Source organism: Humulus lupulus, chromosome 8, assembly GCF_963169125.1.
Source record: "Humulus lupulus chromosome 8, drHumLupu1.1, whole genome shotgun sequence".
In the NCBI taxonomy this organism is placed as follows: Eukaryota; Viridiplantae; Streptophyta; class Magnoliopsida; order Rosales; family Cannabaceae; genus Humulus; species Humulus lupulus.
The window spans coordinates 119,980,530-119,994,637 of NC_084800.1; the positions used below are offsets into that span (position 1 = coordinate 119,980,530).

The following is a 14,108-nucleotide window of genomic DNA, read 5'->3' on the forward strand; positions in this document are numbered from 1 at the left end:
ATAAATAAAACTAATAACACAATTCATATTACCAAACAAGAAAAATTTGCAAAACAACCACGGTAAATTTAATATAAAAATAGTTATATAATATTAATATAAATAAAATCAATTAAGCTAAAAAAATAATAATCAAATTACAGACTACTCTTCCAATTTAATAAAAATTGATTAAGAGTAAAACTGTAATGTCCCAAAATTACCTAATAAGGCTTAGGGCCTTGATTAGGGGGTCGGGATGGCAATATATGGAGTTATATGTTTATTTTATATATTTGATTGTGATTATGTGAGTTATATGATAATATAACTAGTGATGCATGTTTAGGGGTATTAAATATGCATGTGGGCCTGTTTCTTATTTGAAGGGCAACTTTCGTAATTTGGCTCGTTATGGGCATAATTGTATATATATGTGCATATATGTGTGAGATCACATTATTATGTGGGTTTATTTGAGTTACTCGGCACGAGATGATCCTAGGGAGCAAGTTAGCGGGAAAGTCACAACGGGGCCCAATACCCGACTCAGGGCTAGTTAAGGGGTATTTTGGGTATTTGGCATTTAATTAGATTATCAGGTAATGGGAATAAATAATTGGGGATATATTTGGAGTTAGTGAGTTTAGGATAGAATACTGGAGAATTTTACCATTTTGCCCTTGGGGACGTTTTTGGTACCCCGAGCCTCGAGATTAGCTTAAGTGAAACTTAAGCCTTAGGAAAAAAAAAAGAAACACTCAGAAATGTACCACTATCCGACTCACTTTCTCTCTCTTCCTCTCTTTCTCTCTAAGCTGCCTTAAACTAGTTTTCTTGAGGAATTAAGAGTATTGTGGCTGGAAACCAAAGAATTGAAGGCTTGGGATTGGGATTTGGATAGCTTGTGGCTGGGGGATCTTCATTCACAACTAAGGTAACAAGTTAATCTCTTTGTTGTAACTGAATTTTAGTAGAATCCATGGCTGTTCTTGAGGTGTTTTTGAACCTTTTAGCTCACAAGTGAATTTGGTGTTTTGATGAGTTTTATAACTAGATTCTTGTTGGGTTTTGCTGCTCGGAAGATGTTAGAACTGTTGTGGTGATTGGATTATGGTTTTGGGGTGAAATTGGGATAATTTAGGTTGAATTTGGCAGTTGGAAAATGAGGAAAATCTAGGTTCGCATGGCCAAGTCGCAACTCTGTTCTTGAGGGGCCGCGACTCAACTGAACCCAAGGCCCTGGGAGGCCTCTGTTTGGGAGGCGCCCTGCGACCCTCTTAAGAAGGTCGCGGCCTGCATCCCTTTGGCAGAGGGAGAGTGCCTCGGGTTAGAGGGGCGCGCCGCGACCCTCAAGGGTAGGTCGCGACCCTCCTGGGCAGTTTTGGCCTTGGGGAGTTTTTAATGATGGGACCCTTTTCCTTAGGGCTCGGGATCGATTCTACTACCCCGTTTAGTGGAACTCGAGGCCCCGGAGGCTAGGACTTGGGTTAGGGGGGCGCGCCGCGACCCTCAAGGGTAGGTCGCGGCCCACCTGGGCAGTTTTGGCCTTGGGGAGTTTTTAATGACGGGAACCTTTTCCTTAGGGCTCGGGATCGATACTACTACCCCGTTTAGTGGAGCTCGAGGCCCCAGAGGCTAGGACTCGGTTTGGAAGCCTTTATTTGCTCGTTATTGATGGAATCCTATATTATGGTTGTGACTAGGTTATCGCTAGGGGCTCGGAATCGTGTTCGAGGGTCGTCCTTATTTTACGCTATACTCGGACCTGAGGTAAGAAAACTGCACCCAATACGTGTTATATGTGATCAGGGCTTGGCCCGACTGTTATCAATAATTATGATTAAGGCTTGGGCCCCTAAGAACGATTATGTTTAAGCTATTGTTTCGCATGTTGGGTGATCCTACTCGAATATTCTATACCTGCTTAAGTGTTTCATGTCCGTTGTATGGATTTCGTGGTTAGGGCCTGAGGCCCCCGTTAAATAGGCATGATTAGTATTATGAGTACTGTTACTCGATAGTGTTATGTGGTTAACATGCATGCGTACTCGTTTTGTTGGGATATGCCTATTCATATCTGTTTCTGCATTGAAGTTTGAATACCTGGATCAGGGCTTGACTTATTAGTCAAGGACGGCAAAAACACATTGCGCGCTGGTCGAAAGACTTAGGCCTAAATCAGCAACGTACTATTACGTTGGTCGACCCTATGGTCGTTGGAAAACCAAAGGTTTTGGGCTAGCTCTATGGCTAGTTACTCATAGCTAAGGGCGAGGGCCCTAGGTGACTCTATGGTCAAATAGCTAGGGCATAGGCCTGGGGTTGGCTCTATGGTCAATTGTTCAGGGCAGCGGCCCAAAATAATTCCAATGACCATTTGTGTTGTAACCGAATGATTGTATGTCTAGGTTATTACTGCTGGACATGCTAGATAAGTCTATGAGAATCTATATTGTTCTATTATGCACATGTAGAGTTTTCTTGCTGAGCCTTAGCTCACTGGTGCTTTGTGGTGAAGGTAAGAGGAAGGGAAAACTTGACCAGCCATGAGTTGGAGAGCATCGGTGGCGGCGTGTACATATGCGACTGCTCAACCACCACGACTGATGATATTTAAGAGGAACTAAGGTTGTAGCTCTGTTTTTGCCGCTTAGGTAGGCTGAATGTAATCTTTGGATGTATATATACATTTTTTAAAAGTTTAAGTTGTAATATTTTGGGATCTCATGTACATATGAAACTTTTGAAATAATAGTCAATGGTTCCTTTGACCAAATTTTTTAACCCTAACCCTTGATATTAATCATAGTTACACAATTTAAGCCAAATGGCTTGATTAGAAGTCTGACACACTTTAAAATACACAGTGTAACGGTCTTGGATTAAGAGGACGTTACAAAAACTATGGCAAAAACCAACTATTATACAAAAAAAAAAAATGGGAAACTAAATCCATAAAAGTGAAAATTCTTAAAAAAAAAACTATAAAATAAGTTTTTTTTTAAAAAAAACCATATTTTTGTAAACGTAATTAAAAAAAAACCATATAAAATGTAATTTCCATTAGAATCAATACAGTAAAAGGGTATGTTTTTAAAAAAAAAAAAAAAAGAAATAATCTCAACTTGATTAGTATCTCAATGTTATGGTTTCTAAAGAATCTTGTAACTCTTTGAAAATCGATCAATACATATTGCATCCTATAATGCAACTCCTGCAAATTTATTTGTTTAAAATTATTTTCAAATTGTAATGTATAATTTGTGTTGGTTAGGAGATTTTATTTATTTTGTTTTGGTTAAAATCGCATCATAGGACAATATATTTTTAATTTTTATTTACATGTATTTTTATATTGAATTTTAGGGTGCATCTATGGTTCAATCAAAAAATTGGTTGTATTGGTGTAGTCAAAATGCCATTTCGGCATTTAAATAAATTTTTTTAAATTTTTTATATGACGGTGTATATTGTAGTTATTCAAAATACTTTTTAAATTTTTAAAAAATTTAGAATAATTTACAGTGCTGAAAACAAAATTAAAACAGTTTGTTACACACTTATCTATTTTTTGTATGCATGTGTAAAATTCAACTGTTTGAATATTATTTTTGGTACTGTAAATTATTTCAATTTTTTTAAAAATGTGTAAAATATTTTAAGTAACTACAATATACATTATCATTAAAAAAAAAATAAAAAATTATTTAACTTCCTAAATGATATTTTGAATACACAGTAGTCAGCCCGTTAAATTTTATATTATTTGTGACGTATAATTTAGCGTACCAACAAACACATTCGTACAACTTTATAATTATTATTTGTCATATAATACTACCACTAGTAATAATACAAAACTGTCATTAACAAACGAAGAAAAGAAAAGAATATAATAATAATAATAATACAAAAAATGGGTCGGTAAAAGGTTTTTGTTTATTCTATAAAGATAGGACCACCATTCTTTGTCCTATTTTTAACCCAACCTTGTAGACGTGGTTGACGTTGATTAGTCTTTCTGCTTTTTGCTTAATCAAATATGAATGATCCCTAATTAAATTATTCTATCACTTAAAGTAATGTATAATTAACTTTAGTTCTTTATTTAAAGGAATTATAATAATAAATAATAATGTTATTTAAGTAATTTGTGTGGAGGGTGGGGTGGGGGTGGGGGTGGTGAGCTGCCAGTGCCACCGATTGAAATATTGAAACAGAATAAGATGAGCAGCTTTGGTGGTGATGGGATGGGATGGGAAGAAAGGTGCTTGGATGGGTGACACGTAGAGTGTAAGGTTGCCACGTGAGTAGCTTCAAAGTCAGAGCGCCTTTTAATACCACGCACCGAAGAGGGAGGGTGCCAGCAATGCTACCTTCGTCTCACTCACCCTTTCATATCTCACTTGGGACTTTCAACAATTCAATTAATAAATAATTCATGTTTTCCTTTCCCTAATGAGGTTACGGGGCATATGATATTTTCCATAATTGAGTAAGGCCTTTAATTATATCGGATAATTCTTTGGTAGGGAAGTATCTTGGTGTTTTCTATTTGTGTAATTTAAAAAAATTATAATTAAATATTTTTATAATTAGGTATATTATAATTATAATAGATATTCTATTATTATTCGATAAATTCTAAATAATTCATACTATTTAAATTAAAGTTAAAAAAGTAAATTGCATACCCGATTAAATTTTTTTATATACATAAAATATAAATTGTTTGAACTTTGAGTTGAGTGCGGTAAATTATTTAAATTTTTAAAAAAATAAATAAAATATGTACTATAAATATAATATACAATGTCATCAAAAAATAATTAAAATTATAATTTTTTCAAATAAAAAAAATAGAAAATAACCTTATGATAAAAGCATTTTCTATGCCGGTAGAATAGAATTATCCAATTATATCATAATAAGATGTTTGGAAGTTTGGTCAGATATTATAATTTGTTATTGTACACATTACTTTATTCTTTTTATCTTACCACAGAATCATTTAACTTACAAACAATTCGTAACCTCATATTTTTAATAATATTTTTATTTGTAGTTTAATAATTTTATTATTTTATCTTTTATTTGTGTAATACCAAGAGATGAAACAATTTAACAAATTTTACGAAAACGACATGATAGTGGAACATATTTTTATCACATTGCAACATTATTTATTTTGGTTATGCAGAATTCGTCAGCCTGCCAATCCAATAGTAAACACGTTCTGCATCTAGTAATTATTTTAAATATACATCTTAATGAAGAAAAAGAAGAAGGAAGAACGAGTTAATGTTGGTCTTATGTATTCATAATTAAATTATTTAAAAAAAAAACCTAAGAAGAAAAAATAATAGCTAAAGTAGGGGTATTTGTTAAATATGATAAAATACAAAGATGACAGAACTAAGAAATTAGGGGTGGCCACGACCCCTAATCTTTTCTCATACATTTTAGTATAATTTATTTTTTAATAAATGAGGCTATTACAATAGGACTGTATTTTGTACCTTTCTTTAGGAACTTTTTGTTTTTGATTTTGGTCCATAGATAAATTATAACCCCAATATTTTTATATGTCGGTGTATATTGTAATATGCACATTCTACAAAATTTAATAAAACTCTAAATAATTTAAAGTATTAAAATTAAAATTTGAATAATTTACTCTACACGTGTCTAATTTATTTTTTATGCATTTGAATTTTTTTTATTTGAATTCTAATTTAAACACTTTAAATTATTCAGAATTTTTTAAAAATTTATAAAATGTCTTCCATAATTATAATATACACTATCAAATAAAAAAATAAAATTATAATTTATTAATATATCGAAAATAGAATTTTTATTAAAAGGAACCTTTTTAAGAATACCTACTATAGATCCTCTCATTAAGATATGGGATATATGCATAAATTTATACTAGACTAAATGACGTTGACGCTCACACACCCTTTAAAATTTAGGAGCTCAATTTGTATTTTCATCCAAAGCAACTATTTTGAGTGTATATGTATATATATATTTCTTTTATATAAAAATGTGTAAATAATGATAATTCTTAGTTTTAATTATTTTTAAATTTTGTTTTTCCTGTTATCTTTAACATAATATTTTTATATTTAAAAAAATATTCTTATATTTAACGATAAATTATAAACATGACTTAAATTTAAATAAATAAATAATTAAACAAATTAAAATAAAATATTTTTGAGATATTTTACAATAATATTATTTAAAAGAGTAAATGACGGCTAAAATAACTAATGTTTTCAAAAAGTTGTACTTTTATACCCAATATTTTTTTTACGGTAAATATACTCAATGTCTTCAAAATATTGTACTTTTATACCAAAACTTTTTTTTTGCGGTAAATATACTCAATGTTTTTAAAATATTGCATTTTTATACCTATTTTTTTATTATTTTGATAGATAATAAGAAAGTGAAGAAAAAATATAAGATTTTAGTTATTTTTTAAATATTAAATTATTTTATCTTTCTTATTATTTCTCAAAATAACTATTTTAATTTAAACATTTATAAACGTTTTATTAAAATTAATAAAAATTATTTAAAATAATTAAAAACTTATATATTTTCATTAATTTAAAATATAAGTTTTTTTTTATAAAAAAGTAAAGGTAAAATATAAGTTTGATTATTTTGATTAATTTTACTAATCTTAATTTTTTTTATTATTTTGAAAGTGAAAATAATTTAAAATTTTAAAAATAATTAAAATCTTATATTTTTCCTTCATGACGGGTGTCGTGTGCGTGTCAAATTTAATTATTATTTTCTTTTTAAGTCTTACCAATTATATTAATATAACAGTAAATATAAGCCGAACCCACGAGAACTACGTTCAAATTATTATTCAAGAATTAACAACGAAAATTAAAGAAGAGATTTTTTTTTCTTAAGTTGAAATTTAAATAACATAAACATAAAAGCAATAATGCGTTGATATTACGATTTAAAGAAACAGTTAAGAGTCATTCTTCACCCTCCACAATCATTCAAGACAAACAATTTTGATTCCCCAATTAAATTATTAACCCTGTAGATAACGCTGAAGCAGTCAATTATTCCAATCTCCCAATTACAATCAATCAGGGCGAAACACTTAATAATTAAATCTTTAGACCAAACAATAGATTCATGAAGCATGTAATCTATTTAACCTAAGAATAACATTAATTTCTGTGGAGATAGGTTAATCTAAGCAACAAATCAATTGAGCATATATTTCGTTTAACGTAGGTTCTAAACTTCATCACAATCAGTAATACCTATGACAATACTATATATTGCAAATTATCACGTACACTTACACCCCTAAACTATTAGGTGAATAATAATTCTAAGATGATAGTAGAACAATGAAACATCCTAATTAATTGCTCATCTAACAAGATATCACATAATCCATAACATTAATCATAGAAGAATAGAAGCAATTTAAAATTAGAGAAATCAAGAAATAACATTCATTATTGAAAATCAAGAATTCATATCTTGGGTTTTAAAATAACCCTTAACCTAAAAGAAGATTACTCCACAATTACAAACATAACCAATAACATATTCATAATTGAAATTAAAGAGTTTTAAAGAGAAGAAGAAAAAACTAGTTTGATGTAGGAAAGATTGTTGTCCTCTCCTCTCTTCTGTTCTTCTAATCTCAAGAATTCGTAATTAAAAACTAATGAAAACCTTAGCCCTAAAACTCTTTATAATCCTCTTAAAAATCTAATTAAAAATAACATAAAAAACTGAAATTTGGTTGACTGGCCGCGGCCTGGAAAAGTGGTTGCTGCGGCCAAAACTTGCTGTTTCCAAAATCCTAACTCCTTGTAATTAGGTTGCGGCGACCACTTCTTTGAGCAGCAACCAAGACTCCAAATTTCATTTCACTTGATTTGTAAGCCGCTACTCAAACTTCATTCACCGCAACATCACCATATATGCTTAGAGACTTCAAAACATATTAGAATTACATCTCAACTTCATCTTGCAAATCCTTTTTATAGCCGATAAAATTCTTAAACCAAAATTGCATCAAATATATCAGTGTTATCAACAAAAACTACAACTTAGTTCAAATTTCGAAAACTTGCAAAATGAAGCTAAAATCTCTTAAAACACAAAATTAGCATCATCCAAATCGAAAGAAATTGCAAAATATATATAACAATGAACTTATCACTTCACTTTCTTATTATATATATGTCATGTAGCCATGTAAATATATATATATATATTTATGTCAATATTGTGTTTAGATGTCATATATGTAGATATTATTGATATAAATATTTATATATATTATATACCTATAATTCATTCTATTATATATAAATATATATTTGTTAAAAAAAAGTAAACCAATTTTTATTAAAATTATAGATAATATTTTGCCATAATTTTTTTTAATACATTTATGTCATACATTATATTAAACATTTATTTATTTATTTTTATGATATTGTTTATTTATTTAAAATTTATATAATAATTAAAAAAAATATAATAAAAATAAATACATGTTTGAATAAGCATGTTTACAACTTTAAAACTAAGCAAATATGCATTGCACGTTACTTTTAACTAGTATAGTTATACACGAGAAGATTTCTTCAACCTAATTGAAATACAATTGGAAAATCAAGCTGTGGGCACTAAGTAGTTGACTTTATCTTCTTAGTACAAAGGAATACATATGACTTAGTGTTGACTGTGTTTTTAGCCAACGACGTGAGAACGTCAATAACGACAAGCCTTCAAGAGAATGTAAACGACACAGACAGTTTAATCAATGAAAGTAAATAGCACAAGAGATTTTATAGTGGTTCAGCCCCGATCAGTCGGTAATAGTCTAGTCCACTTAGAGATTTTATTACTTTATTCACACTCAAGATCAGATGAACCAGTGTCAACTGAGTTTCTTCAGTGTAAATATTCAAGAATACAAAAAAGGGTTCTCTCAAGAAAAAATGCACTTTCTCTCTCTAGAACTCAGACCAATTCTCAAATTGCCAAAAGTCCTTTTACGATCCCATCAACCCTCTATTTATAGGCTTGGGATCCTCAACTGATATCCCCTCCAGATAGGGATATTTTATTATTCATATTATATTTAAATTACAAGAAATATTTAAAATACAACAGATTCCTCATTTTGAGTGAGGAATGAGAGATTCCCGCGGTGCCCAGACCGATTCTTACTGAAGTCGTTTCTGGAAATTTGACATAGTCTAGTCTGTTTTGTTGATGAATATCGTCTTCTGGTCGGACATATGCATGCTGGACACCTGCATACGGACCATACTCCTTACTTTCCTCGGACCAAGATCCGACCACAACTCCACTTGGTTACCCTCGGACCAAGGTCCGAGCCACATGCATTGGCTCTCGTCGGACATGGTCCGAGCCAACCTCTTTGGGAATTCCTCGGACTAGGGTCCAAGCCCATTTCTTTGAGCATTCCTCGGACTAGGGTTCGAGCCACATGTTTTGGGCCTCCTCGGACTAAGGTCTGAGCCAAGTCATTTGGCTCCTCGAACTAGGGTCCGATTGGACCTGTTGTTGCCTTCTCCTCGGACTAGGGTCCAAGGCAATCACCCTTGCCTCTCCTCGGACTAAGGTCCGAGGCAATCTCTTGGGACCTCTCCTCGGACTAGGGTCCGAGGCCACTTACCTAAGGCTCTCCTCGGATATGGTCCAAGCCAAGCTTTTGGAGGCTCCCCTCGGACATGGTTCGAGCCAAGCATCTAGGAGGCTCCCCTCGGACATGGTCCGAGCCAAGCATTTGGAGGCTCTCCTCGGACATGGTCCGAGCCAAGCATTTGGCTCCTCCAACTAAGGTCCAATCGGACCTTTTGTGGCCTCTCCTTGGCCAAGGTCTAAGCCCATCTCTTGGCATGCATGGGTTCCTCGGACTAAGGTCCGAACCAAACACTCCGGTTCCTCGGACTAGGGTTCGAGCCAAGCACTTGGGCTCCTCGGACTAGGGTCCGAGCCAAGCACACCTTAGCCCAAGTATTCTCCTCGGGTACATTTGGCTTGACTATGACATCTCTCAAGCAGTCCAAATTCTTCACTGATGCACTGAGCTATTACTAAGCCAGATCACCCAACTAATCCATGCCATGTGTCAATTTTATTGCCACATCATCACTTTCAAATTTTGGGATAACACTTAGCATTAATGCCCTAGATTTTCAAGTTCTTTTTAAAAATCATTTCCCTATATTTTAATAAGAGCAGTTGAGTTTTTTTTTTAAATAAATATAATTCTCAATTTTTAAGAACATAATTAGTATTTCAATATTACATCCCATATATATATTTTTTTAAATGTGAAAGTTTTGTCTAAAGGTTAACAAGACAACTAAAACTGTTTTCATATCTCAAGAAAAAAAAAAGCTAATTTATCAAATTACGAAAAACTTGAACTTGAAGATGGTATTTATACTAAAAAAATCTTAATATAAAGTAGAAATAATATTGAGAATTTAATTGCAATGGGCCACACTGTTCCCAAAAGTCAGTGTGGGCCTCACTATTTCTTAAAGAAGAGTGCCAACTTAGATTGCCCAACAAGGATAAAAAGGGCCAAATGCCTTTTTGATAAAGAAGAAAAACTATAGTAGGTTTTAGCAATTTTTGGGTGTCCGACTCACGTCGAGTCATGGCTAGCTTTATTGAAAATAGGTTTAGTTGACATGTAATAATAATAATAATAATAATAATAATAATAATAGGCAAAATACAATTTCATTGGTATATTCATCAGAAAATCCTACTCTAAATCCCATAAAGGCAAATCAGACTTAAGATGCGTATGCGTGTTCAACAATGACATGATATGGCATTGCCTCTCTTTCACGTTACTTCACAAAAGTCGCACTTGTTAATTTGTTCTGAAGATAAACAAGGATTTTGCACAACACGTGATTTTTATTGAATCTGGCTAATAATTGAGACCTAACATTACATAGGACGCCGGCAAATTTGATCAAAATAAAAAACTTCTCTGAAATACCGAGCCAAACTTTGGTCTCCTGTAAATACTGGTGATGTACCAAAATGCATACTTTTTCTTTCCCTACCATTATTTAGATTCCTAGTAGTTGTAGATAACAAGAAATGTAATGAGCAGGGGAAACTGAAGGAAATGCTACAGAGAGCATATTATTGAAGTTTTAGAGACGAAGCCATGATGACATAAAGGAGCTACACACAATAGCCACCTTCAAACCAAAGTTCACATAAAACGAAGGTGCATAATCATGGAAAATTGTAAATCTTGATAAGAATTCTTCAATTGAAATGGTTAAGTGAGCCTTACTTTGGAAGTAAATCCATTTGCAGTAAAGCCTCCATCGACTGAAATAACTTGTCCAGTGATGTATGAAGCAGCAGGTAGGCAGAGGAATGCTACCAATGATGAGACCTCCTCAGGTTCTGCAATACGGTGTAGAGGAGTTCTATTGGTTACCTCTTCTATGAACTCCTTGTTTTTAAGCAACTGTAAGAAGGAAATAAGTTAAGAGGAATTCGATAACTTTCAGTACTTCCGAATAAAACAACATCCCAAATTTAGGTTTTGTGTGTATAAAATAATCAGTGGCAAACAAATAAGAGGTGAAATTTAAAAAAAACCAGAAAGCATTTAGATGAATTTGGGCAGGAAAAAACATATTACATGTTCTACAAGCGAGGTTTTGGTGTACCAAGGTGCAACAGAGTTGGTTCTGATGTTGTCTATGGCCCATTCACAAGCCAGATTTTTAGTGAGCTGATTTATTGCAGCTGAATATATAGAGAAAGATAAAGGCCGTGAGCTGCTGATGAGATTATTTTAAAATGGCAAATGCAGGAGATCGCAGCAGATCAGAACGGCTACTCACCTTTGCTTGCCCCATATATGCTTCCGCTACTTATATCAACCAAACCAGCAACAGAGGAAATGAACACGACATTTCCTACTCCAGATGCTTTTAAAAGAGGATGTGAAAGTTGACAAAGGTGATACACGGAGTCAAGGTTGGTACCAAGGATAAATGAATAGTCCTCAGATGTGTACTCAACAGTAGGCTTCCTCATGTTTGTTCCCACATTGTTCACCTAGGCCCAAAAGATTATTAGATACTCTAAGTTATGATGAGTGAAAAGAGACTTTAGAATTGAACTCTCTAATAAATTAATATCCGAAGATTAAAAGCCTCCACAAATTCCAATGAGCTTTAATCTTAAATTTGTGCTAAAAAAAGAGTGACACTATATAAGTAATTATAGGAGAAATCATCCATAAACCATTATGTAAATGTAGATAGGAATCGCCAGAATTACGCAAGAGACCTGTAGACAAACCATGGTTGCTTCGAAAAGCAATATTATCATAAATAGAGAATTTTATTATTATTATTTTATTCACGAAATACATCTATTACAGAAAACTTTGTTTTTCAGGAAAAACAAAAGGTAATCACGGTTCAACACATATATAAGAAAAATAAAAAATCACGCATCATTATCTATCCATACATATTTCTCATCGAACAAACTATAATGCACACAAATAACAATCACTATAATAAGTTTATAAAAACGCTTAAGAACTTAGTCATCATAAGGGTCCAGAAAATGACTGAAGTTGTTGCATCATTAATTAACATATGAGACATACTTTTCGTTTGGACATTATAAATATGTTACACAAAGCTCCATATTCTCACTCTAATATTGTACACCAATCAAATATAAGTTTCGAATCCATCTAAGTGAAACTTCCATGACATAAATAAATATATATATATATATATATATCTTTATACTTCTTGTACTTACAAGAATATTAAGCTTGCCATTGAAAACTGAACCCACTTCCTGAATCAGCTTCTCCCTCTGGGTTTTTACAGAAGCATCACAAACTGACCCAGATACCAAAAAGCCCTTACTCTTCCATTCCTTCAAACACTTGGTGAGCTCCGCTTCATTCCGAGAACACGTGTGAACCGCCGCACCAAACCCAGCCAGTTCCTCCACTACGGCATGCCTGAACTCGAAAATGATTCAACAAAATAAACTGATTAGAACAAACCCTAACTTGTGTTTTTTTTTTTTTTTTTTGAGTTTCATCAAGACTACAAACAATAGCTTGCCCTAGTAGCGTTATCCAATCCGATTAATAGAAAGAAGCAGTGAAAACGACGTACCCGATTCCGCGAGTGCCACCAGTGACAAGGGCGTTGGTTCCCTTGAGAGACCATCTCGACGCCCTGAGGCTGCATTCTGATTCTGCCTTAGCCATTACCTTTGTTTTCTTATGGAAAATTTGAAAATCTATATTTCAACAGTCCCGAATTGACAAAATATAGCCGCAATTTCAAAAGGAAGAATGACAATCATTTGATTAAGTTACCCATTTAATGTTTTTTTAAAAAAAAAAACTTTTTCACTATTCCTACTTTTAACTTTTTCACCATTCATATTTTTTTTGTACTATTTGGCTTACTTTAGGGTGTATATTGGATTACATCCAATGAATTTAATCATATCGGCTCAAATCTAATTATTTATTGGATGTTTGATTTTTACAACTGATAGTCAACCGATCCGATCCAATTGATAATTGGATCGGATCGGTTCCATCCATTTGATGCATCCTCTGGTTATTTATTGGATCATATTGAATTCATCCCATCATTTAGAGTTCTTTTAAATCTAATTTTCATGTATATTTCAATTATAAAACACACAAATTATTCATCAAAATAAAAACACTATTTAGTTATAATAATTTAGAAGCATACAACACAAATTCATCCAAATTAGATATGTAATTGGATTATTATTGGATCGGTTCGATTTGGTCGGTTTTTGTTGGATGTTGGATCCTCATCCAACAACCAACCGATCCAATTTGGATTTTTAAAAATTACATTCGATCTGATCCAATAGTAATTTGATATTCGATTTTCGGTGGTCGGTTGTAATTGGATCGATCGATTGTAATTGGATTGGATATATCCTGGACACCCTTACTACTTTCAATACATAGTTAGCAAAATGCCTTTTTGTTAATGATTTTTTTTTGTATT

General features: G+C 32.5%; 1 protein-coding gene across 4 annotated transcripts; it reads right to left on the reverse strand.

Annotated features, from left to right (window-relative positions):
- Positions 1–7,039: 7,039 nt before the first annotated feature.
- LOC133798383 (tropinone reductase homolog At5g06060) lies at positions 7,040–13,381 on the reverse strand. 4 transcript variants are annotated; one of them, XM_062236648.1, is made up of 6 exons: positions 13,224–13,381; positions 12,856–13,063; positions 11,916–12,132; positions 11,711–11,817; positions 11,354–11,533; positions 7,040–7,060 (listed from the first exon to the last, which is right to left on the reverse strand). In XM_062236648.1, exons 1-6 carry the CDS (start codon positions 13,316–13,318, stop codon positions 7,055–7,057), a joined length of 813 nt encoding a protein of 270 aa, XP_062092632.1. In that variant the 5' UTR covers positions 13,319–13,381; the 3' UTR covers positions 7,040–7,054. The 4 variants fall into 4 exon arrangements, with proteins under 4 accessions (XP_062092632.1, XP_062092631.1, XP_062092630.1 ...); XM_062236647.1 differs by lacking the exon at positions 7,040–7,060 and adding an exon at positions 7,468–7,970; XM_062236646.1 differs by lacking the exon at positions 7,040–7,060 and adding an exon at positions 7,468–7,978.
- Positions 13,382–14,108: the final 727 nt, after the last annotated feature.